Source organism: Antedon bifida, chromosome 5 (genome assembly GCF_963402885.1).
Source record: "Antedon bifida chromosome 5, ecAntBifi1.1, whole genome shotgun sequence".
In the NCBI taxonomy this organism is placed as follows: Eukaryota; Metazoa; Echinodermata; class Crinoidea; order Comatulida; family Antedonidae; genus Antedon; species Antedon bifida.
The window spans coordinates 24852777-24876162 of NC_136230.1; the positions used below are offsets into that span (position 1 = coordinate 24852777).

The 23386-nt window shown below is 32.9% G+C and overlaps 1 protein-coding gene and 1 long non-coding RNA gene across 2 annotated transcripts; both read left to right on the plus strand.

Moving 5' to 3' along the window:
• The first annotated feature begins 289 nt into the window (after positions 1–289).
• LOC144843657 (uncharacterized) lies at positions 290–19903 on the plus strand. The gene is made up of 3 exons (XR_013612275.1): positions 290–504; positions 1642–1740; positions 19239–19903. It is a non-coding gene; the product is annotated as an uncharacterized LOC144843657 (long non-coding RNA).
• LOC144843645 (POU domain, class 4, transcription factor 3-like) lies at positions 5448–18025 on the plus strand. The gene is made up of 2 exons (XM_078700524.1): positions 5448–5774; positions 16426–18025. The coding sequence occupies exons 1-2, from the start codon at positions 5661–5663 to the stop codon at positions 17239–17241; spliced, it is 930 nt and encodes a 309-aa protein (XP_078556650.1). The 5' UTR covers positions 5448–5660; the 3' UTR covers positions 17242–18025.
• Positions 19904–23386: the final 3483 nt, after the last annotated feature.

Genomic DNA, 23386 nt, shown 5'->3' on the forward strand with positions numbered 1-23386 from the left:
TAAGATAAATTCTCAGTTGGATTTTTTAGATGACGTCATTACAATATGTTTTGTGGCTCTGAGTTACTTATTTTGTTGGATATTCCTCCTCAAGCAATTGTTTTGGAATAAAGATAGAAGTACTATTAAAAACAAATTGAATTGAATGAATAATAATTAATCAATCATTTATTTTTATAATTAGGGTAAAATATGTTTACACTACAACGAAGTTAAGTATTCCATATATGGGTATAAGATTTTATAACTATTGATTGGGATTGTTTTTCTTTCAGTTTTGTTTATAGAAAATGATCGAAACATCGAAAAAAGACAATTAAAAGTGAAGAAGGAGGCTAACAATTATTATAGCACAATTGAATTAACGTCTGGACTGAAGAGAATTAAGAAAAACCGGAAATGGTATCATCGGATGAGCGTCGTTAGCAACGTACTGGTTCAATTCAATTTGTATTTAGAAACGATCAACAAGATTACAAAAATTAAACTATTTTACCAAAGATTGTAAGTTTTATTGATTATTTAGTTTTCTAGAAAGATGTATTCTTATTTACATTCCCGTCTAATACGTAATTCGATCTTTTTAGTTTTAGAATGTCAGCCCAACCTTACCTAAGAAGGATCCCCGACTCAAACGCGTTAAGCGGGCGATGATAAGAACCGAACCCTAACAGGTGGCACCTATATAAACAATAATAATGCGTTACTACTAGGACATAATTACACTATAAACCTAACCAAGAAAATTATGAACACAGCTCATCATGTAATTGTAGTCGTTTTATTTGCGACCAATGTGACGTAGGCCTATTTGTCAACAATCGTCTTGTCGTTATTGAGATAGGCAATTAACCATGCGTTGAGTGATCCCTCATTTTGTTGACATTACGACGGGCGATTCTTCAAATTTTCAATTATTATATTAACTCCTATAAGATATTGTATTGTATGGCACGCTTGATTGACTCTGTCTAATTTGACGTTGCGTATGATAAAGCATCATTACCACTAGCACTATATAAACTGTTATTTTTCTAATTTGAAATTGTAGCCTATTGAGCTAATGGGCGTTTCATGGATTATGTTTCACTGATACTGTATGTATTTGCCGATAATGAAAACATATGAAATTATATTTCATAATTAGTATGGTATTAATAATGCGGAAGTATGTAATCGTCAATGAGGAGACGTGTTAACACATAATTTCAATAAAACAAATTTCAATCGGAGATCTAGGAAGGGTAGGTGGGGATGGGGAGCGTGAAAATCAACTTTCTATTTGTTCATTGACTACGGTAACTAATTAGTATTATTCAATGATTTGTTGCGTTCAATCAATCTTTTTTTGGTTAGCCTTCCTATTAAATTAATATAATAGCTGCATATAACAATTTAGACATGGTAATCAACAGTATAGTGGTACAGTTATAAGTAAAATCAACAGTATATTAGTGTAACAGTAACAATTATCATGTCATTCAATGAATGTTAACTTGTAGTTTATTTGTACTTCTTAGATTATCCAATGACTTAGTATGAATGTGCAGGTGAATTCATGTTGAGATTTTATAAATTATTTAAGATGATATCCAACTATCAAATCATAACCAGTGTGTTTATGATTGAATTATATTTCAGGAAATTAATAATATCAACAATGTAGCTGGCCTAATGAAATACCGTGGAGGATAGGGTTGGAAAGAATCCCAGAATCACTCTTTAATATGCGTTATATGGGTGAGTTGCAGTCCTTTTCACTCAGCTTTGATATGCCTTGCACATCTTTAGGATCAATCATTATATAAAATATAATATATATTATGGAAACGTTTCGTTAATTTATAGAAATCAAAACCCGGAAAAGTAAGAGGTTCCAAGTAACCATATATGCTTAAATTATCAACGATAGGCCTACGCTTTATAATGTAATGCATAGTTTAATTCGTAACGACTGATATTGACTTGAGTCTGCGAAGCTAATTTAGATTGTTTATTTTTATTTTAAATTTATATTTTAAAAGACAAATTTTCCTTGAAAAAATATTCAACCCTTCATGTATAACAAAATAATTTACATTAAAACCAACGATATATTAATTGAAAATATTTGTTGCTAAAATATAAGTTGATTTTATACGATTTGTAAACGTAGATTTACTTAGTACTTGTTTGCGCCTACAAGTTATCATTCTAAATGTTTTTGGTGTAAAGTGAAATATACAGAACATGCCTATTGAAATTCAAGAAAATCGTTTCATGTATAATTTCACAAATAAAAAAACAACAACATTCTTTTAACATGAGTGGCAATTTTGTGAGTGCTTTCCTTATTATATTGCCGTAAATTATGGAAACAGCAAGAGTTATTATACATGGTTTGAGACGTAAAATATATAAATACATTTGAGTGATAAAAGGAAGACGAGAGACTGTATCCAAAGTAATCAAAGTTTGATTTCCAGGCGACTGTTTTTTTTTAATGTAAACATACTCACGCACATAACTGATACGAAAATAATTATGATAGATAAATAACATAATGATGGAAATGAAGAATTGTCCCCCCAAAAATAGTAGGCCATTTTGTGAGTTTTAAAAAAGTTATTCACTTCCGTAGAAAAAATGATTATTTCACTTATAAAAAGACAAAGTAGACCTGAACGGTACAATTTAAATAAAATCCATTGTCTTACAGACTATTGGACTATTTTGTAGCTTTGAATTTGTCGGGAAAATAATTTTTTAAAATTATTATTATTATTATTATATGTTTTAAATTATTTATACCAGGGAAGAGTAAAATGGTAATTTCACTCTTCCCTGTTTATACAAGACTTATATGATATTGTATATGATACAGCGTTACATGTTTGTCACATATGACGCCGCGGAAAGTAATTTTAAGGTTAATATCAACATGCGACACTGTATCGCGGAAGTGTACTACTATGATTTAAGAAACACTTATAGATGGAGTACCGAGAATCGGTCGATATTATGGTCACAACTTAAAAGAAAATGCCGACGCCAGAGAGTTCCGAAATTCATTACAATTTCTTAATTATTTTATATCGAAACCACAAACATAAAAATAATACAAAAGCGATACAATATAATGTTAGAGTAATGTTATTTTCCGGTCACAGGGACCATCCATCCTGTTGTTAAAATTTAAAACAAGAGCGACATAAGCTGAGGAAGAGGAATTAACCCTTGGACTCATAATCTTAACCCGTAAATTTATGGTGTTAGGTTTGTAAATAATCTTCCGAATTTATCGTATTCGATAAATTCTCAACCTTATATTTTAAGTTATGCCATAAAATATTATATCATAATAGACCTATTTCCTTTTGTTCGAGGAAAACATTGGAACTGTGTTAACCCAGCAACGTATCATTGTCCAGAGTTATGATTGTGCTTTTGTTCAAGATGTCAATAGTTAATTGCATTAAACTCACTTGAAAAAGCAAAACCCCAAAAAGTACGCTAAGTTTAAAAAAAAATAAAAATAACCTGAGTAGGCTACCATTAATAATAATAATACGATATGCAATTCACCAACAATTACCCGCTCAGGAACGATACAGAGATACAGACAGACCAGCTCGCGGGTTTCCGCTTACCGTTACCGCTCGTCTGTGTAAATGAGGCTAATGAGCATTTACAGGAAAACATTATTTTATTACAAATAATTACCCGTTACGATTGTAAGCAATTGAAAAGCAGTAGGCCTACAATTCCCATCTTTTCCACCACATTTTTTCATGATGTTCGTTCTGCTTCATTGCTGTCGACAAATAATAGTGGTTATAACCTGGATGTAAGAAAATTGTGAAAAATAGAGCTGAGGTGTCTGGAAAATGCACTAATACTTATATATCAGACCCTTTTTTGGGTGGTGGGGTTCCGTCCGCACCCCCTGCAACCCCCTAACCTACGCCCCTGTAAAAAATAGGTGTATTCATGCCTCCTGAGGATAAAGAAATCTGTTGACAAATAAGATTCCGAATTTATCGTAATAATTATAATACATTCAAACTTCATTTAAAAAAAAATTATTCCATAAAATGTTAGAACAAAACATTAAAACTTTGTTGTAATACATGCCTCCTCATAACGTTATGGAAAAATAACTCAAAATAAGCCAAGCTTAAACATTTATAAATTATAAAGATAGGAAAGCTGTAAGAATAATCCGCCCCACACGTGATTCAAACCCGGAATCTTCTATTTAAAATGCAGGCATCTTGCCATTAGACCACATGACCTGATTCAAATTCGCTCGTTAACATCACCAACATGTTTCTTATTTCAGGTTGTTCATTTTTTAGCGTAACACAGTTTCGAACAACCAATTTGACCAAAAAATTACATGTCCATCAATAAATCATAATTCAAATTAATATTTATTTATCATTATTGATTTTAAATTATAGTTATACAGAAGCATTTAAAGGATTATCAATATCATGTGATTAACAAAGTTAACAATGATTTTTCGTTATAAATTTTATATGATATGAAATGTGCGCTAACAATTACTGTATTATCAATCGTAAGTTATAAATTACTTTTAAACATGCTGCACGAAAACAATACAGGAGTCACGCTTGATGCGAGGAATTCGATGAAAAAATCAATGAAGACATTTCTTGCAGCTGAGAGTTTACAGACTGTTCACACAACAAAACAACAATACGAAGCAGTGCTTATATTTCTAGCCGTTTCTTGGTACTGCACTGTACAATTTGTACAGTATACTGGGCTAATTCTGTGATACAGTGTCACATATGTGACGCCTGGATTTTAAGCCATAAGATCTAACCTAACTCTAACCTTAATACAGGTATTATGTACTTTGCCTGTGATACCGGACAATGGTTGTCATATTAGGAGATACAATTGTACTATCACGGTAAGCAGTTTACTGGAGCATTCTCTTATTTATTAAGATTATGCAGCCTAGCCTTATTCAGATATTCATGTCTAGTAAATCATTCATTCTCTGGTCTATTGGACCTATATGTCCGTGGTTAAAACTAAATTCTTCTCCATGGTTGGAACGCTAACCATAGTTAGCTACACAGTAGGCCTACGAAATGTTAAAGTACGACGCTATCTTTATTTTTTGGTTTTTTGTTTTGCCATAGAACGGTCTAAAGTGCATTTACGAATGTACATGATAACCCATACAATCATTTTGTCTTTTGCCTGACAGTAGGCCTATCACTTATCGAATCTTCTTTTTGCAGATCATTATTATAGAAGAGCGCGATATATGTTACTGTAGCAACTTTTCGTATCGTTTGATTGGTTGTTTCACAGCTTGTCCATTTGAAACCGATCGATGATTGGTTGTTTACGGTGTGTCGTCTCAAGTAAGCTGTGCTCTTGTCACTTCAAAGTGCTCTCTGAAATACGCATGCGCGTGAGGAGTATTTCTTAGTGAATATATGAGAAGAAACAGATGCCCTTGTAAATATAGATCGAATTCTTTCCAAACGGGCTCAACGTCATTTACCTCACTAAGAAAGAATACACTTATCAGAGGAATTATTTTTTTCTACTGAGCTCAAATCGACCGCTTTTTATAGTGTCTGCGACGGGATTCGGCAGCGTTTTTTTTATGCTGAAGTCTAAGGAGCATTATTACGATGCATACGATTCACCCCGGCCTAACTACGACTCCGAAATACGCGCAACTTCATCACCGACATGACCGCACACAAGATTTCATGCGCAGACACTGTATGCCCAATCCGTCTTCGGTAAGTTTTAGCTTTTTTATATTATACTTAAGCTCCATATAATTTTAAACTTTGCTATTGATGTTTATATATCGACAGGTTGTATCACCTGTCCCTATCGCATTATAATTCAAGTCATAGTTTAGGCCAAGTAAATCGTTCATTTCAATTTTATATTGCCTCTGGACAAGCAATACAATTCATTACGGAAACCGTTAACTTTAATGCGTTTAAGTTAGTCTAGAAGTGTGTGTAAATTATATAGTTCAAGTATCAAGAGAATAGGAAAGATTGCTGTAGTAGGTAAAACTTGTTCAGACACAAAATTGGTGCGCGTGCAAAAAGCGTTGCATTATTATCAACAGTTGAACGCGCGCGTTTAAAGAATTACTCTTGTAGGTAGAGCATGTTCTGACACAAAGTTGGTGCGCGTACAAAAGCGGTTACATTTTTTATCAAAAGTTAAACGCGCGCATGTGTCTATTCGTTGTATCACTTGAACGTGAACGTAAACAAACTTCTACTGATGTATTCATCAGGAAAGCCCTAACGTTACCTCGTGCATATTTTATGAAGAGTATATTGTGCGCCTGATGTATTACGATTGACGAGACGCATATCCTGGTCGATCGAACATTTTATCAACTATTCACTAGTAATTTTCATCAAACCTTCCACAACTCACTTTTAGCTCTTTAAACAAATTTGACGAAATTACCATCTTTAAGGAAATATATTGTGAAATGTATTCTCTTTCGTTCACAGCGAACTGCGTCATGTTTCGCGCACCCTGTCACAATAATATATGATATAAAAATGTTAGTTAAAGGAAAGATTAGAGGAATTTATTTTATTGATATTTAATATAAATTCAAACATATGAATCTAAATTAGATGGAGTGTGATTTGATATTAAATCGAACTAAACATAAATATTGTCGTATATTGCGAGGAAATAACTACCGTATATTTAGATCAATATCATAACATATGTTAGTATTTTATAGAATATTAGTTAATGTAGAATTTATAAATGGAATTGATTTGAATAATATTTATCTGAAAAAAGAATATTTACTCGCTATCAGTCCACGAAAGTTGTAATAAAGTGTAATGTAACTAAAATATGTGTAGGCCATTCAGACTGTGAGTATTACTAGAGATGATTACAAGATTAGTTTATGTTACTTATGAATTGTTATTGTTGAATGGGGTTGTGTTTCATTTCATTTGCATATTGGGGACATACATGTCGTGATGCCACTGAAGTATTTTCGAAATTGTGTCATTCCAAATTAAATATGTTTAATTAATTAATTAATTTTTTTTTTTAATATCTCAATATTATCATCTTCATGATGTGTGGTTATGTCCACCAAAATACTGTTGTAGGCCTACACTTACACACACTTCCACAAGGATGGTTTCTAGGCTGAAACCCTTTAAACCCCTATATCATTCCACATACTCGTCCAATCACTTTTTGAAGGTTAAGTTGGTGCACTGTCACTATATAGTTATAAGAGCCGATGATTTTTTTTCTTTGCGAAAAAATCTAAACGACTTTATTATTTACTTTATTTGGTTAATTTTTGGTTTGAAGATTTCCCAAGGGTGTCTCCTGGTAGCCTGTGTATGAAAAAGATCATTATCGACATCCGAGTTAGTATTGTTAAAACAGCCTCTCCGCCTTGCGAAAATGTTTAAATAAACTATTTATGAGCTCAATCAAACATCACTAAAGTATAGATAATAATAAATATTGTTACGGAATGTTACATTATGGCTTTTAGATAGACTTGGACTTGTGACTATTTAACGATTATTTTAATGTCAAATTAATATTATACCTCAAGGTAACAGGTGCCTTAACCATTATACCACCATCTTAGTATGATTATGTAATAATGCATATGCATCCCGGGTCTCCATAATATAGTAATAACAATAGAATTATTGTTCCGCATACTTCTTAGGTAAACCTGGACCCGTGACTTCTCGCTCGCAGGCCTTTATTTACAGAAGCCCTACCATTATACCACCATCTTAGCGAGTAAGTTTAGAAACCAATTCTTATAGATATATTTAGTATATTTTCCAATCTAACCAACGTTGTATGAGTCATTTAATCAAAATGTTAACGTTCTCCATTTAAAGGTCTCCGACCGTGACTGTTTTAATTCAGCAATTACCAATGATAAAAATAAAATTTGTTATTCTGACCACGATTGCTTTAACCACATATTCTAAATGTGGAATACAGTAATGCACTTTTCCCTTCTCTCCATCTCCTTTGTACTGCAACTTCTATCTATCTCAGAGGCGTGATACTAGCCTCCAAACTGACCTAGTTACCTTACTAATCTTAATAGGATGCGAATGAGAAAATTAACCGTTGATAATTTTCATTTGAATTCATTGAAAAAATTCATTAAATTTTGGATAAATGTTCCTTCAGTATGAAAGGAATTACTATTGTGTGTCATTTGTCTGAACTTTAGGTATTTTTACGAACAAACCAACATTATATGAAAGGAGTAGGCCTACAAGTAGAGTGTGAGTGATATGGAAAGAAGTAAGTATAGAGTTTGAGTGATATAAGAAATGATTACAAGACAGATAGCGTTTGAGTGATAGAAAAGGAGTGCGAGTGATATAAGAAAAGAGTGCGAGTGATATAGGAAAGAATTAAGTATAGAGTTTGAGTGATATAGGAAAGGAGTATAAGATGCGTATGAGTGATAGAAAAAGGCGAGTAAAAGAGTACGAGTGATATAAGAATGGACTACAAGTAAAAGATTGTGAATGATATTAGAAAGGAGTACAAAGAAGGGAGTGTGAGTGATGTGAAAAGGAGTACAAGAGTTCAAGTGTGGAAAGAAGTGCAATTACAAGAGTACGAGTGATATTGAAAAGGAGTAAACAAAATGAGTGCAAATTAGAGTTAATGATGCATTCACACTAATGTATTTATTTGATCTGTGTTGCACGTACGACATGCGTACAAATTATTTAGAAAACTACGATATCGTTCACACATTATTTTGCTTACGGAAGTTAAAGAGGAAGTTTCTATTTTTGTCCTTTTCCTTTTTATTCATTTCGTTTATATTTTAAGTGATTTATTTCGGACTAAAACCGCTAATCTCTATTTATGATAAAAGTTCATAGTTTAAAAGTATAATTTCAATTCTCATTGCTCTGAATGTGGTAGAATAAAAATAAGTGTTATTGACGCAAGGACCGGCCGTGTATAAAAACGCACAATAAACAAATATGAACATGCTTTGTGTTTTCTATTCATTTAGGAAATGTAGTGAACCACAGTGTTCAGCTTAGGCCGGATAAGACGATAATCAATAAGTTCTTATGCTTGAATTCAACAGCTAAAAAGCCTTTCATTCCTGGCTCGTTCACAATGAGTCCGATCTACAAGGTGATGACAAATAGAGAGGCCTACGATGATCATTAGATGTAAACAAGAAAAGCCCCCAGCTTTCGGCTTTCTTTATGTAAGATTCAGCTACTTTGAAAAAACAATTTGTAAACAGAACATTAGAAGTTGGTGTCATGATAGACGGAAGAGCTTCAGTAGCATGTAGGCCTTTAAATGTACTAGCAAGTAGGCCTATTTCCATTAAGAGTTAAAGCTATGCTTTGCGGTGGACTTTTATTAATATCTCGCGCTTGACATCCTCTGAATCACATGGTAATAATTCTTTGTAAAACATCAAAGATTAGGAAAGACAAATATAATGGTTTGACATTATAGAATACCATTACGTAAAGACCAACCTTTGTGGTTAAGTCTAGGAATAGGTTCTAATTTATAGATGTGTAAGTGTAATGACATATATTTTGATCTCATTCTTATAACTCTGAATTGTTATTACCACTGACGTTTCCAGACCTTCCCCATCCCTTTTATTTTAGTGAAATCTAAATTAGTTATGTTCTTCTTGTGTTATGTTCTAAATGGGCCCACAAAATAATCTAACAAACTATACGGGAGACATGCTGTATTGATGCTGTTCTTTGAAGAAACATAATCAATTAGTAGTAGGCCTAGGCCTAACAGTAGAACCCTATTAAGGAGGCACCTTCGGCACCTTAAACGTCTGATCATCGATAAAATCCATTGTCACTAAGATGTTTAAGCTAATTAAGATCAGTTTAAACTTTAATTCCATATAAAATATAATCAAATTTCGATAAAATTTACACTTAATTTATTCGTTTCTAACTTTTAAATATTCTTTATGCTGATGCCTATAATACTATTTTCACCTACTCCTCCTCCCCTCTATTCGAACGCGCCTGATAATATAATTAATTATAACCTATGATAATCATGGTAAGAATAGTATAGTAATAATAATAATTTGTTCGTGGATTAAACATCGACATACCACATCTGCGTGTATTTACATAACGCGTATATTTAAGACACCAGGGACTGGAACTCAACTGTAAATAAGAGGCTAATTTCTATCTAATTCTAATTAGTATCTTAGCTATTACTTGTGGAATACAATATAAAACACGAAGTATTAAGGTACTGTTGAGAAATTGACCAAGACAAGCTAAGCCACCGCGACATTCAACCTTGCTCAGCCGCTTCAGAGCATTGTTCGCGCATCGTCACGCATTGATTTTGAACGCACCGTATCGAACCAGGTAGGGTCGCATTAAAGAAAAGAAAAATAGACATCTGATCTGTTAGTATTACACAGCACTGCACTTAATTACGAGTTTGACAATATTGTCCTTGATATCTATCTATTGTCCATGGCATAATTACAGAGGCTTATCAACTTTATCCCCCAACCGTTACCAAACAATTAAAAACGTTCTTTGCTATTTATTATAGTTCTTCGTGTAATTAACAACTATTTTGAAATGTAGTGTTAAAAACCTTTTTGAGGTACACAATTTGTATTATTGTAACACTTACATTGCGTATAAACAACGAAATAAAAATGCAATATTGTTTAAAATGAATATAAGAAATCATAAGAAGCAAAACATGCATATCTATGAAATATCAGAGTGTCCGGGTAAAAATACAATTTTGAGATATTACAAAAACACGTATTTAAAGTAAGGTTGGTTGGTTGGTATACTGTTTGTTTTTAGTTTGAATGAATTTAAATAAGTTTTCCTAACCCGGAGCTGTAATAATTAGCAATCGGCCTATGCCTAAAATTAATAATATTTCTGATAACATTTAAAATATGTTACACGAGAAGTATAATATATGAAAAATAAGTTGAATGAATACATATATAATGGATAGAAGAAATTAATGTTGGAAAATGAAGAAGAAAGAACATGAAACTGAGAAATAGGCGAGTGTAAAAATAATTGAGTGAGTGAGAAAAATGAATGAATGAAAGAATGAATGACTGGATGCGTGAAGAAATAATTAACAAAAATAGAAATTTTGTACAAATGGATCAATACATGAATAAAAAAGAAAACGGCGTATCAACACGGACCAATAGACAAACAGAAAGACTGATTTTCAGCAGGTGTATGAATTAAGTTCATTGACCTTCGCCCTAGATCTTCCGATGCATAACTTTATTAATATCTGTAAAAAAGATCACAAAGAGTCCCAACCTTGTAGTTTGACAATTAGGAGACAATTATTAATTTTGTGCGATTTTTGCTTCCAAATAGATAGCGCGTACACGAGAATGAGTTCATGATTTGGATATACTGAGTGACACATAAAATGCCAGATAGCATTTCATTTACGTAAATTATTTATTGAAGATGTCACGTTTTTGTGATGGGATGTTTCTTAATAACGTTTGATAGTTGTTTATTAAATCAATTTTTATTGCTTCCTACAATAAAATATTCTAATTGTCATTGTTTACACTTAGGGTAATTTGTTTAAACCAAGGTGAAGATAATGTTTTCTGATTATATGCAAAACAATTTCTATTAAATTCTCGTTTCTTTTTATAAGGTGTTCTTATCTCCTTCCAATTTAAAATGTTCAATTACAAACCCTTAATTGTATAATAAGTTTTCAATTACGTCATCGTCACAATAAAGCAAAACATTTTGGGTATTTCAATAAAAACACCTTGAAAGGGTACGGTATTCTTAATAGGTTTTCACCCTAAATAGGGGTTATTCTTGATGTTAAAACATACATTTTATTTGCCTTGATATTATAATAAGTAATTTTATCTATCTAACATGACGTAACACAAACGTAACGTCCACAACGAATCGTACCAGTGTTACTGGAAAGATACTAGTGATGCACTTTTTTACGTTTTACTTTACGGAACCGTATTTTACCTCTCTATTTACACGTTTACCAAATCTAGGACAGAAGTCCATTTTCTACAGCAACATTCACGTTCATTATCACTTCTGTTTTCCTATTAAATTATAAATAGATATGGTAACAATGGCAATCAAGAATAAATTGGCCGAATACACATGTAATATGGTGATATAATGCCCCAATTAAACGCTCATTTACAGTATGAAAATTTGATTATTGATTGCTTTATTATTCATAATTTTCGCTGAGGTCATTTAGTGGTGTTGGATTTCCCGATTCTACCACACTTTACGCCTTGTACAACGAACATTGAACTTAATTATAATGTGATGTTTTTCGTTAATTACTCCGTGCTTATTGATTTTAAGTACATATCAATTTCAATTGTATCTCTATTCCTTTCAATTCATCTTACGTTTGAACATGTTTGGATAAACAATTCAATAGATTCAATTAGTAAGCAAGTAATTTAGATTTAATTTAGAACATGGTAATTAATAAATAATGCACGTATTTGTTTTTGCTTATTTTGTAGTTTAGTATAGGTATATTATGTAATTATATGTAATTTAAACGGCGAAGTTGGAAAATGGTGTATTATGTGCCAGTGTCACTCTGCGACCTTCTCTCTTTTCACTATGCGCCACGCCACTGTTGAGTCTAAATGTCATTCTATGCATGCTTCTGAGTGTGCACCGAATGTCTTAAAATGGCTGGCACTAAATTTGGAAGGCAACACTTATTTTCTCTGGGTTTACCTGAAATATGGGATAAATTTTGTGTTCTTTTTTAAAAAATTATTTTATTTTATAAGCATCCAACAGTGAACAACTCGCTAATTACAGGATGGATGAAAGTGGTTCTTCAGTGAGGTAAACTTAACAGGGTTAGTTGTTAGTGGTTTGGGCTCTACAACGAACATTAACACAAAACGTGTGATTGCTTTTTATCATGCCGTCCGGAATATTAGTGAGCATGATTATTTACACAAAAAATTATCGGGAAAACGAAAATGATTTTTAAATATTAATGTTCTTGTTCGGTATTTGCGTGAACACTGTATCATTTCGTTTGAAGCAAAACGTGCTAATCAGGTGTAGAAATTCTGGGTAATTTGATTATTGCGCTTGGCGGTATCGGTGGTGATTAGTGCGTTCAGAACAGAACGAAACACGTTTATTTAACACTTTCAAACTCGTAAGCAGAATCAATTGCGACAGTAAAGTTCAAAACAATCTTGCTTGAAAGCTATAATGTCTATCTTGAGACGCATAGGCCGTCGCGCTCCACTTGCAAATTCTGAAATTGTGTCTCATTGAGAAATGTAAATTAACTGATTATGAGTCGCTTAATGGAGTTTACAAGGTGCAATTATGTTTGTCATTGTATTACTTAGCTATACTGTATGTGTAAGAGTAATGTTGGAATAAGGTTAAAGCGGGGTGAGATAATTCGCTAGCCTAAATTTCAATATACGTAGCCTCAGGAGGCCTACGCCCTATGTAAATTAATTTTGGAAAAACTTCGAAACATGGCGATCTATGAAAGAAGAAGTCCACTACTTTTTAGAATGCGCATACTTTTGTAGACATTATTATACTTATAAGCTAAAAACTAAGCATAGACTTTATAAATTTAAAAGCGGTTTATAAAATTTCATTAGTGTTACTACTAAGGAAGCATGTACAAATTGTTCTACTGCAGTTACTGCAGAAACTACAATTAGTTAACTCTTTGTAATTATTTAAGCACACAGTTTATTGCAGTAACTTCTACATTGAAACCTGCAGTAACTGCAGTATACTTGTTCTCATCCCCATTGTAAGTGCAATATTAAAACATATCCCGAACCTCAAATTAATTAATTAGTTTACTATCGATGTAATAATAATACGCGTGCATCATCTTGGAAATTAAACCTAAACATTAATATCTTAAAATTAATGTAATGGTGTCTCCGTTGATTCTATTAGGTCTAATTAATAACATTGAACTTAACAATTGCATATTACATATGTTGCTTCACATTCGATCATGAATATTAATGTTTTATTAATTAATAACTGTAGTACAGTAATCCAGTGAAGATTACACGATTTGTTGTTTTCGTAGAATTACTAGTAATGATGCAGTAGGCCTAGCAATGATACAGTACGCCTATAGCAATGACGCAGTAGGCCTAGCAATGATGCAGTAGGCATAGCAATGATGCAGTAGGCCTAGCAATGATGCAGTAGGCATAGTAATCAGCTTTACGTTGGTATTATATTCATATCTTTATTTAAGCAATACATTATGAGTTACAGTCATGTCTCCAGAAGTGTCCCTTGAATAGGGGTTGTTCGTAGACGTACGACATATGACATACATTTCCCCTTGTTCAGTTCATGATTCTGTCCCCTTAATAGAGGTGTCCCCTAAATATTAATGTCCCAAAGGAGGGGTTCTACTGTTCAATTATAGTTTGAAGTGATATTACAATTGACTATTATTGAAATATAAGTGTTGTATGATCCGAAAAGTGGAGATTCAGAAACGCATTATCCCTCCGGATTTCATGTGGCTATTTTGAATGAAGATAAATGTCATTCTGAGCAAAACATTTACACAATAATCAACGCCAGTTACAATTTAATTTTAGTACTGTGAACATATTGTTGTTTTTTTGCTTCGACAAGTTTTACTTTGATTATTGTTATAAAATTACTTAAGCTCTGTCTACACTATCAAACTTTATGTGATGTGATGTGATATATTATATGGACATAATGATGTCATATCACTACCATATTTGGGCATATCACTACCATATTTGGGCATATCACCACCATATTTAGGAACACTTTTTCTTGTCAAACTAGTTTGATAGTGTAGACATAGCTCTAGAGAGTTAACAAAATCGTAACAAAATGTAACATTAATGGAATGTTAACACGACTAGGGTGTCTATAATTATTATGTACATTTTTTATTTTATTTTATTTCATTTCACTTAAATAAAGTAGGCCTAAATGAAAACATAGCTTGTAATGAATAGACTCCTCAAAACAAAAAATATACAGTATAAATAACTTTTACAAAATTACGAACTACACAAACAAAAACAAACTTCATATAATAATGAAGATGTTTTTTTCTTATAACTAATATGTTTTCTCTAAACATATTTGTTAAAAAGTTAAAAAAATTAGTAATAGGCCTATTGATTTTTTATAAATTATTTAAGATAATGTATTAAGATGATATCCAAATATGTAAATAATAAAAGGGATTACAAAGAACCTTCAACCAATAATAGTTTTAATTTACGTTAAAATAAAGAACATTTGTGTGATATTTAAGAGATAAAGGTAATGAATTCCAGAGTTTAGGTCCAACTTTAGTTGTTCTTCAGGTTGATTGTGCTTATGTTAAGCAACAAGAACAGACCACAATAATGTTACAAATATGATAAGATATATTGTCCCCCTGAAACGAAAAAAATATGTGTACCACCTCGCCGTGGTTCTAACCCCTAGAACCTAGACCACTAAGCAAAAAAAAGGCGACAATGTATGTATAGTGGGTGAAAAAAGGTATTTGATAAAAAGCTAGGCCTATATCGAGAGACAAGAAACTTACAGATGCCCCGCAGTTAAGTTTGTTTCCTTGAGACGTTTCCTCGCAGACATTTCTCCACAAAGAAACGTCCGCACTCGTTTTGACGTAATAATAGAAATAGACCTAATACTTCTAGAAATACACTGTAATAGCTTTAAATGTCAACATCGTGTAAATAGATTAGATGTATAAGTCTATTTTATGAAACTTTAAATTCTTACTTATTGACATATTTGCATTATTTACATCCGCTTTTATTAATCTGAATTACATTTAGATGTTTGGTTTATTGTTTAAGAGTGATAAAACATTTAAATATATAGGGAAAATAATATTTTACATGATTTGAGACGAATGAGCTTTTGATTAGCGGACGACCTATAACCTACGAAGAAATATTATTTAATTGTGCGCATGCGGGAAAATGTTGTTTTATTCCTCTACATAGTGTATGGGTTTAGACACCAATATCATACATCTAGCGTTTTTAGATCCAATTTAATGCACATTTTAGTTAAAAATTGTTTTTCACCTTCTAAAAAAATGGCCGCCATTTGTCTAGAAGGTGAAAAACAATTGTCAACAGAGCCTAGGGTGTCAGAAGGGATTGATAAGGATATCTGACTATATTCACTGCTTCTAACATTCCACTAAGCATCTTTTCAGAATAAAAAAAAATAAAATAATTATTTTTTTTTTATCGTTATTTCATTTCAACAATCAAACACAATTGTTTTCTTTGACGTTTCTTTACTTTCATTTCAGGGCAACTTCTTTGGCGGGTTAGACGACTTTACACAAAGAGCCGAATCGTTGGTGGACGTTGTGAAAAACAACCAACCGATGAACATTAAACAAGATATGTACCCGACACATATGAACGGAAGCATGCCTCCTCCTTTCTCTACCTCATACACAACCAGAGGAATTCACTCCTCTGTGGAACACAATGACCTTCTCGATCAAATTTCGCTGACGAACAGTTTAGCAGAGATGCAGAACCCAATGCTGGCGCATCAACAGTATTCACAAATCCCCAATAATGGACATATGAACTCTAGCACCCATGTGATGCTATCCCATGGGATGGGGATGCATGATTTAGATACCGACCCCCGGGAACTTGAAGCCTTCGCTGAACGATTTAAACAAAGGCGGATCAAGCTTGGTGTGACGCAAGCCGACGTTGGACGAGCCCTGGCAAACTTAAAACTCCCTGGAGTTGGAGCCCTTAGCCAAAGTACCATTTGTCGCTTTGAGTCGCTCACGTTAAGTCATAACAACATGATAGCACTTAAACCTGTACTAGCTGAATGGTTAGATCAAGCAGAAGCAACAGCTAAAGCGAAGCGCGAAAATCCTCTGATGGCAAACGGTGACAAAAAGCGAAAACGCACAAGTATAGCAGCTCCAGAAAAACGGTCGTTAGAGGCATACTTTACCGTACAGCCTCGTCCGTCCAGTGAGAAAATCGCCGCAATTGCCGAGAAGTTAGAACTTAGGAAAAACGTTGTACGAGTATGGTTTTGTAATCAGAGACAAAAGCAGAAACGAATGAAATACTCGGCTCAGGGTAGATGAACATTGTAATTATTTTATAGTTGAACCATTTTGTTTGTTACTTATCACCTATCCACCGCATGTGAGTTATTCTCAAACGAACAAGTTCATTTACGAGCAAAACAAAAACGCAAAATAAATGCAGTACTGTGTATATTTATTTAATTACTGATGATTTGTGTGTTTTATACATGCATTTAATAAGGGATTGTTACTGAACGGTGGCACAGTAGAGAAATCCAATATGAAGAAGTAGGAACTAGATCATGTTGGTGCGATGTTCACACGGCGATAATGAAGTACGCATACGCGGTGTATATATTCGCGGTGTATATATTCGTGGCGTACGCTTCTGTATGTGGACAAGGCAGTCCTTGGCGTTGTAATACTCAATCAAGAAAATCGTTTTAAACGAATTCTTTCGAAAAGCTACGATCAATTTTCAGCAGAAGCACTGCAAGTGTCGGGCTATGCTAAAAACTCATTCCATTGAAGATTACAATAACAAACGCGATCTTTGTTTCGAACAAAACACCTTTACTAGAGTAATTGAATGCAATACAGAAATCGAAGACTACGTCAAAGGGTACTTCGATAGAATTGACTACTACTGTGTTTGGCAGTCAATGAAGCACCTTTAAATCGATGAAAGTTGGTGTCGACATGCGCAGTAAATTCGGTTCAACAGATGAATTAGGACCCCGACTCGGGGTCAAAATGGCGGATCTAATTGAGCTATCAGCAAGCCTATACTTTTAACTTATTCAATATCATCAGACTATTATTTAATTAGAAATACCTAGCCGGACTAGACATATGTAAAGTTTGTTTCTACACAAAACCTCTTTAGAATAATTATATAAGTCAATTAATTTGTAAAAAGTTGAATTGTTTGTTATCGTTTGAAATATATATTTTGAAATATGATTAAAAATGAATTATTTTGTATTTTATGTTAATATTTCCCTTATTTATGTCACATAAATTGTATATTATTCTTTTAAATGCTGAAATTTTAGATAAGATTATACGCGTAAGGTGCACTTATTTAAACGCGCTTTGTTGTTTGTTGTTCATTTTGTTTCAATGAAATTATCATGGCAAACTGATATTAAAAAAGCAATTTCTAGTTAAAGAATTCCACTGTTTAATTTATATTATCTTTCATTTATTTAATATTATTTAATTTAAAATAACCCACTTATTTTCCGACAGCCGTTAGATAATCTAACTTCGAACAAGTTGTTCAAACCTTTTCATAGTGCAAGAAGATAGGCATAATACATTCCTTTATATAATTTGCCCCCTTAGAATCACCTCAAATTGTCATATTTAGGCCTATGAGTCTGTTTTATTATATTTTCCTTTGTATTTCGGTATCACCATTTGTTCATAATTGTCGGAATCTGAAGCCTGTTTTCCTGTCGACGCTATCGTTAACAATAATCGGCGATCTTCTACGTATTATCATTAACGTATATGAAATTACTTCTAATAGTTACAAATATAAATGCATATCTTTTAATATCAACAATTTCTATGGCATTCAAAAACAAAACCGTCTATTCCCGTGTGCCCATTCCAATATAAGTGCATATAATTCGAATATTCCAAGGTTTTCTAATATATAAATCTAATTAAGAGTAGATTTGGTTAATTGATTCAGAATGAATGAATTTTATAAACCCATTCGTAGGATTCTGTTTTTTAAGAACTTAAATTAAAAAGTTTAATTTTTGGACCGTTACATTCCTTTCCTGATATTTCATTCCGATAGTTACATTTTGCTATAACTTTTTGTTGTATTATTGTAAACAATATATGATTTGTAATGTAAAAGATTGAAATTTCTTCATTTGAAATGTATGTTTACGCTTAAAAATCATCACCCGATTCTCGTACGGTATTATGTCTATCATAGAGCCCACTAACTGCTAAACAGTTCAAATGAACCGCCTTGCATTTAAGTGCATTAGATTACTCTAAAGAATGTTCATTATGTTATAATTGTATTATAGTTTGGAAGGAGGGGAAGATGTATCTAGCATTCTCGAACACACTGTTTCTAGTCTTACACGACTATAATTTATTCTAGTCTATCTAGAAACTGTGAAATCTACGATTGACTTCTTCATTGGAGCGTAGCCCAAGATCCCGTGGGAGCAGAGCATAGGATAGAATTGATGTCACCTTCGTTCCTTGTTAATAATAAAACCTCCACGCTAGGCCTATCCACTCGTTCATTTCATAATTCTCTGAAACAAAATAAGAATAATTAATTGGTACTTATGTAGAAATGAGGTGGGTATGTATATCTGAGTGATACAATTCAGAAGAATTTTATCCTTTTATCATTTCGAATTTGGAATTTATTTCTCTTCTGAGAATACAAACATTAGATTGGTTTATGAAATATTAACGAGGTTTAACCGTATACAAACAGGTCTTTGGGACTACTTATGGCTCTATTATCTAAAGTGATTTGAAATATTTGGGTAAATGTTTATATTTGTTAATATCTTCGTTAAACGTGCATTCCTCAACCCCCAAGATAAAAATTATAATTTTCACACAAATTTATATGTAGTACATTCATTTAATTTTCAACTTAATAATTTCAGAACGTTAATTTCCTTTCATTTTAAGCTCGGTTCACACATTAGAGACGCAAGCAAAGATGTAAGCGCAACGTAAGTGATTGACCGATCACAAGCGATGAACTATTTGAACAGCCACTTGTTATTGGTCAACTCAATTGCGTTGCGTCTTTGTCCTTGCGTTGCGTCTCTAGTGGGAACCAAGCTTTAATTTGGTCATTTCTGTGTTTTGGTTATAAATTTAAACCTTAACAGTAAAACGAAACATTCCAATAAAGTAAATCCTTAAATATTTGGAAAAAGTTTTGGGAAAAAGATAGAAAGTAAAACATTTGTCAAAAAAATTAACCAAAATGTTACTGAATTCGAAAGATCTGAATATACTAATCCTAATCGTTAAACATTTCCATAAAAGATTTTTTCGATGCTTTTAAGTTAGCACCATTTTGTGTAATAAATTTACAGACTGTCCTAGTAAAATGTACTATTTCGTATGAGGCAACCTTCAGAATTGAAAATATTCATAACATTAGTCATTTATTATTGATTTTTTGAAATGGTACTCTATGAATATTAGTTCAATCAGAAAGGTTGATATTGACCAGGATTAGAGACATCTGACTTATCAAATTAGTGTAGTTGCAGTAGCCTAATGGTTGTAGGACACCGAATGATTAGGATTCGTCTGGACCACACCATGAAAATTCCAAGATTATTAGTCTTATGTTTGTATTAGAAGTGTTTATATTCAGTTTAAAACATGTAACAATTTCCAAAAGAATTTCATAAACATGAATGGAAATAAATTGCTCATTTATTCATTCATTCAAAATCAAGCCTTGGAACTTGGGCCATGTTTCTGCAGCCAAAACATCGGTTAATTATCGGCTAATTTTTGGCTGTGGAAACACGGCCTCAGAAATGAGGTTGTCTACGAATCTAAAATTTCGGCTATTATGTTGGAAAATCAAAATCATTATGATCGACTCATTATTTATTTTCCAGAAAGATGCTATTAATTTGAAGTTAGTTATACATGGTTATTATTATTGTTATGATATTTTGTAAACTTAATCTGGGAAGATTACCAATCTAACCTTCCTTCGTTTAATCATTGTATGCATTATATTTGTATTGCGGTGTTTTATGTTAACGCATAGACAGTGTAGGCTAGAAGTTAAAATGTCACCATTGTTCTTAAGCTCTGTCTACACTATCAACATTTATGTGACAAAAAATGTGATGTCCTCATGGACAAGATGATGTCATATCACTAACGTATTTGGGCACATCACACTTTTTTAGTCATTAACTAGATAGTGTAGACAGAGCTTAAGAACAAATGCAATTCTTCCATCAAAGATGTTTCTATATATATAGTAAGGCATGTTACTCTATTTTGTACTTATTAAACAATATGGTTCTACACTATAATTACAAGACAAACTCTTAAAATGTATGCCCGAAGTTCTGAACAAAACGTTAGCACTTTTAATGTATCCATTGTTTTATATATAGTTAATAGTACATATAAATGCGCAGGTTTCTCTGACAAATGTTATATTTTTTGTGCTTTCAAACGAAAGCAAACCGGATTATTGTGACATTAACAAAGGGTCACTTTGTTATGTTTAGCTATGAAATAAACTTGAGAACAAAATTGTATAAGTTGGTGTGTTGATTGTATCTGTTGTTTTCAGACTCCAGTAGTATAAAGTAGCGGATTCAGAAATTTAAATAGAGGTCAAAGGATGCATGCGTATTCAATAGAAAATCGCAACTATTCGCTCTTGTAGTGAAAAGGGCAGCGTGATGTTTTTTTTCTCTTTGCGAAACTTTGGATTCCCGCGAGCAAATTCGCCAAGGAAAACAAACAGTATACGAATAATACATGAATATGGAGGATATTTTTACGAATGACTGTTCTATTCAACGAGGGGGAAGTTAAACTGGACAGTCAGCTAAGCCGTCAACGAATGAAAATATTTTCACAATCCAGCAAATTAATACTAAATATTATTTGCTTCATGACAAATTTAATGTTGTAGCCTACAACGTTTATTACTCCAGTGCTGCTATCTTGAATCTTATGTTGAAGGCCAAGCCATGTAAAAAGCGGCGCTTGCATTTTCGTCGCGAAATAGAGCCGATGAAAAGGGTTGGATTTTTAGCCTACCGCGCCGAACACATTTCTCAAACCTCCAAACGTTGAAATGTTAAAAATTCGACACGTGTTTAATACAAAAATAATTAATCAAATGACAGAGATATGTGTTGACATCCATGCAATAAATGGTAGAAATGAGTATGGAATTTTTCTGTTAAATAAAAAACAAAACAAAAACATGGATCGGAATACCAATCTATATTTAGTACATTCGAACCTATTTCTGTACACATGGCTTGGGATGTTTCTTGTTTTGGATCGTCTGCTAGTCAGGCGCGTATGACACCTGCACGCCAAAACCTAATTTCCTATCTTATGTTTCTTGCCTATTCAATCGTGAATATTATTAGACTACATTCATTTGGACTTACGGTCGGTAATCATAATTGCATATCTAAGATGTAGGCCTATTATACTGTTAAGCATGCTTTGCAGCTTCACTACTAATAAAACAACAGGCAAATAATTATTATTAAGCTAATTTGGAATATTTCAAAAACAGATCATCTGCGGGATCCGAGGTTTCCGTACTACTGATTTAATCGTCTGGACGCAAAAGGCCTATCTAAAGCTTGGTTCCCACTAGAGACGCAACGCAAGGCCGTAGACGCAACGCAAGCAAGTTGACCAATCACAAGCGATTGTTCGAATAATCCATTTGATTGGTCAAATTACTTACGTTGCGTTACGTACTTGCGTGGGAGCCAAGCTTTATAATTAATCATAATCTGAAATGGTCTTATAGCAAAATAAAAACTCTGGTATTGTGATTTCTATAGTGTGTTAATGTTATTTTAGCTTGCGATGGAAATGAATTTAATAATAATTATATTTACCAGTGTAAATGCATCGGATATATTTTTTAGGCGGCTAGGCTGATACCTTAATAAATTGTTATATCTTGAGATATATTCTATGGTTCTATGTTACCTACATAATACTGAAAATTTTGCTATAAAATATGATGTCATAATCATTAGTGACGTCATCAATTCTGGTATTCGCCACCACGCTTGAATGCCTTTCTATGTTACCAGTTAACTATCTATGTCTTCATCTGCGTATGAATTCATCTATATGCATACGGATAATAGTGCTGAATTATGCATAGAATTGAATGCATGTGACACCTCACCACGAGCAGACCAATTTATAATGATCGTCAGTGCCTTGTTTCCTTCTCAAATATCAAGCAGTGCCCTGGTTTTTTGCTTCTATACTTCAGGGGACGATACCAATATCGTTTCTTTACACAGCAGATCACGTGAACTTATAAACGCGTTAATGAAACTTTCGTAAACAAAGGAATTTTTCATCACACGTGTAGCGGGTTCATTTCCCTGTGGAATAGCTCAGGCCTACTCCTGTTGCGGGATCGTATCCTGGAATTTCGGGAAGTGGG

Bases quoted from the DNA above. Each gene is read 5' to 3' on its own strand.
- LOC144843645 (XM_078700524.1), top strand. From the start codon at position 5,661: ATGCATACGATTCACCCCGGCCTAACTACGACTCCGAAATACGCGCAA. The intron at 5,775-16,425 runs GTAAGTTTTAGC...CTTTCATTTCAG, and splicing joins GTATGCCCAATCCGTCTTCG to GGCAACTTCTTTGGCGGGTT.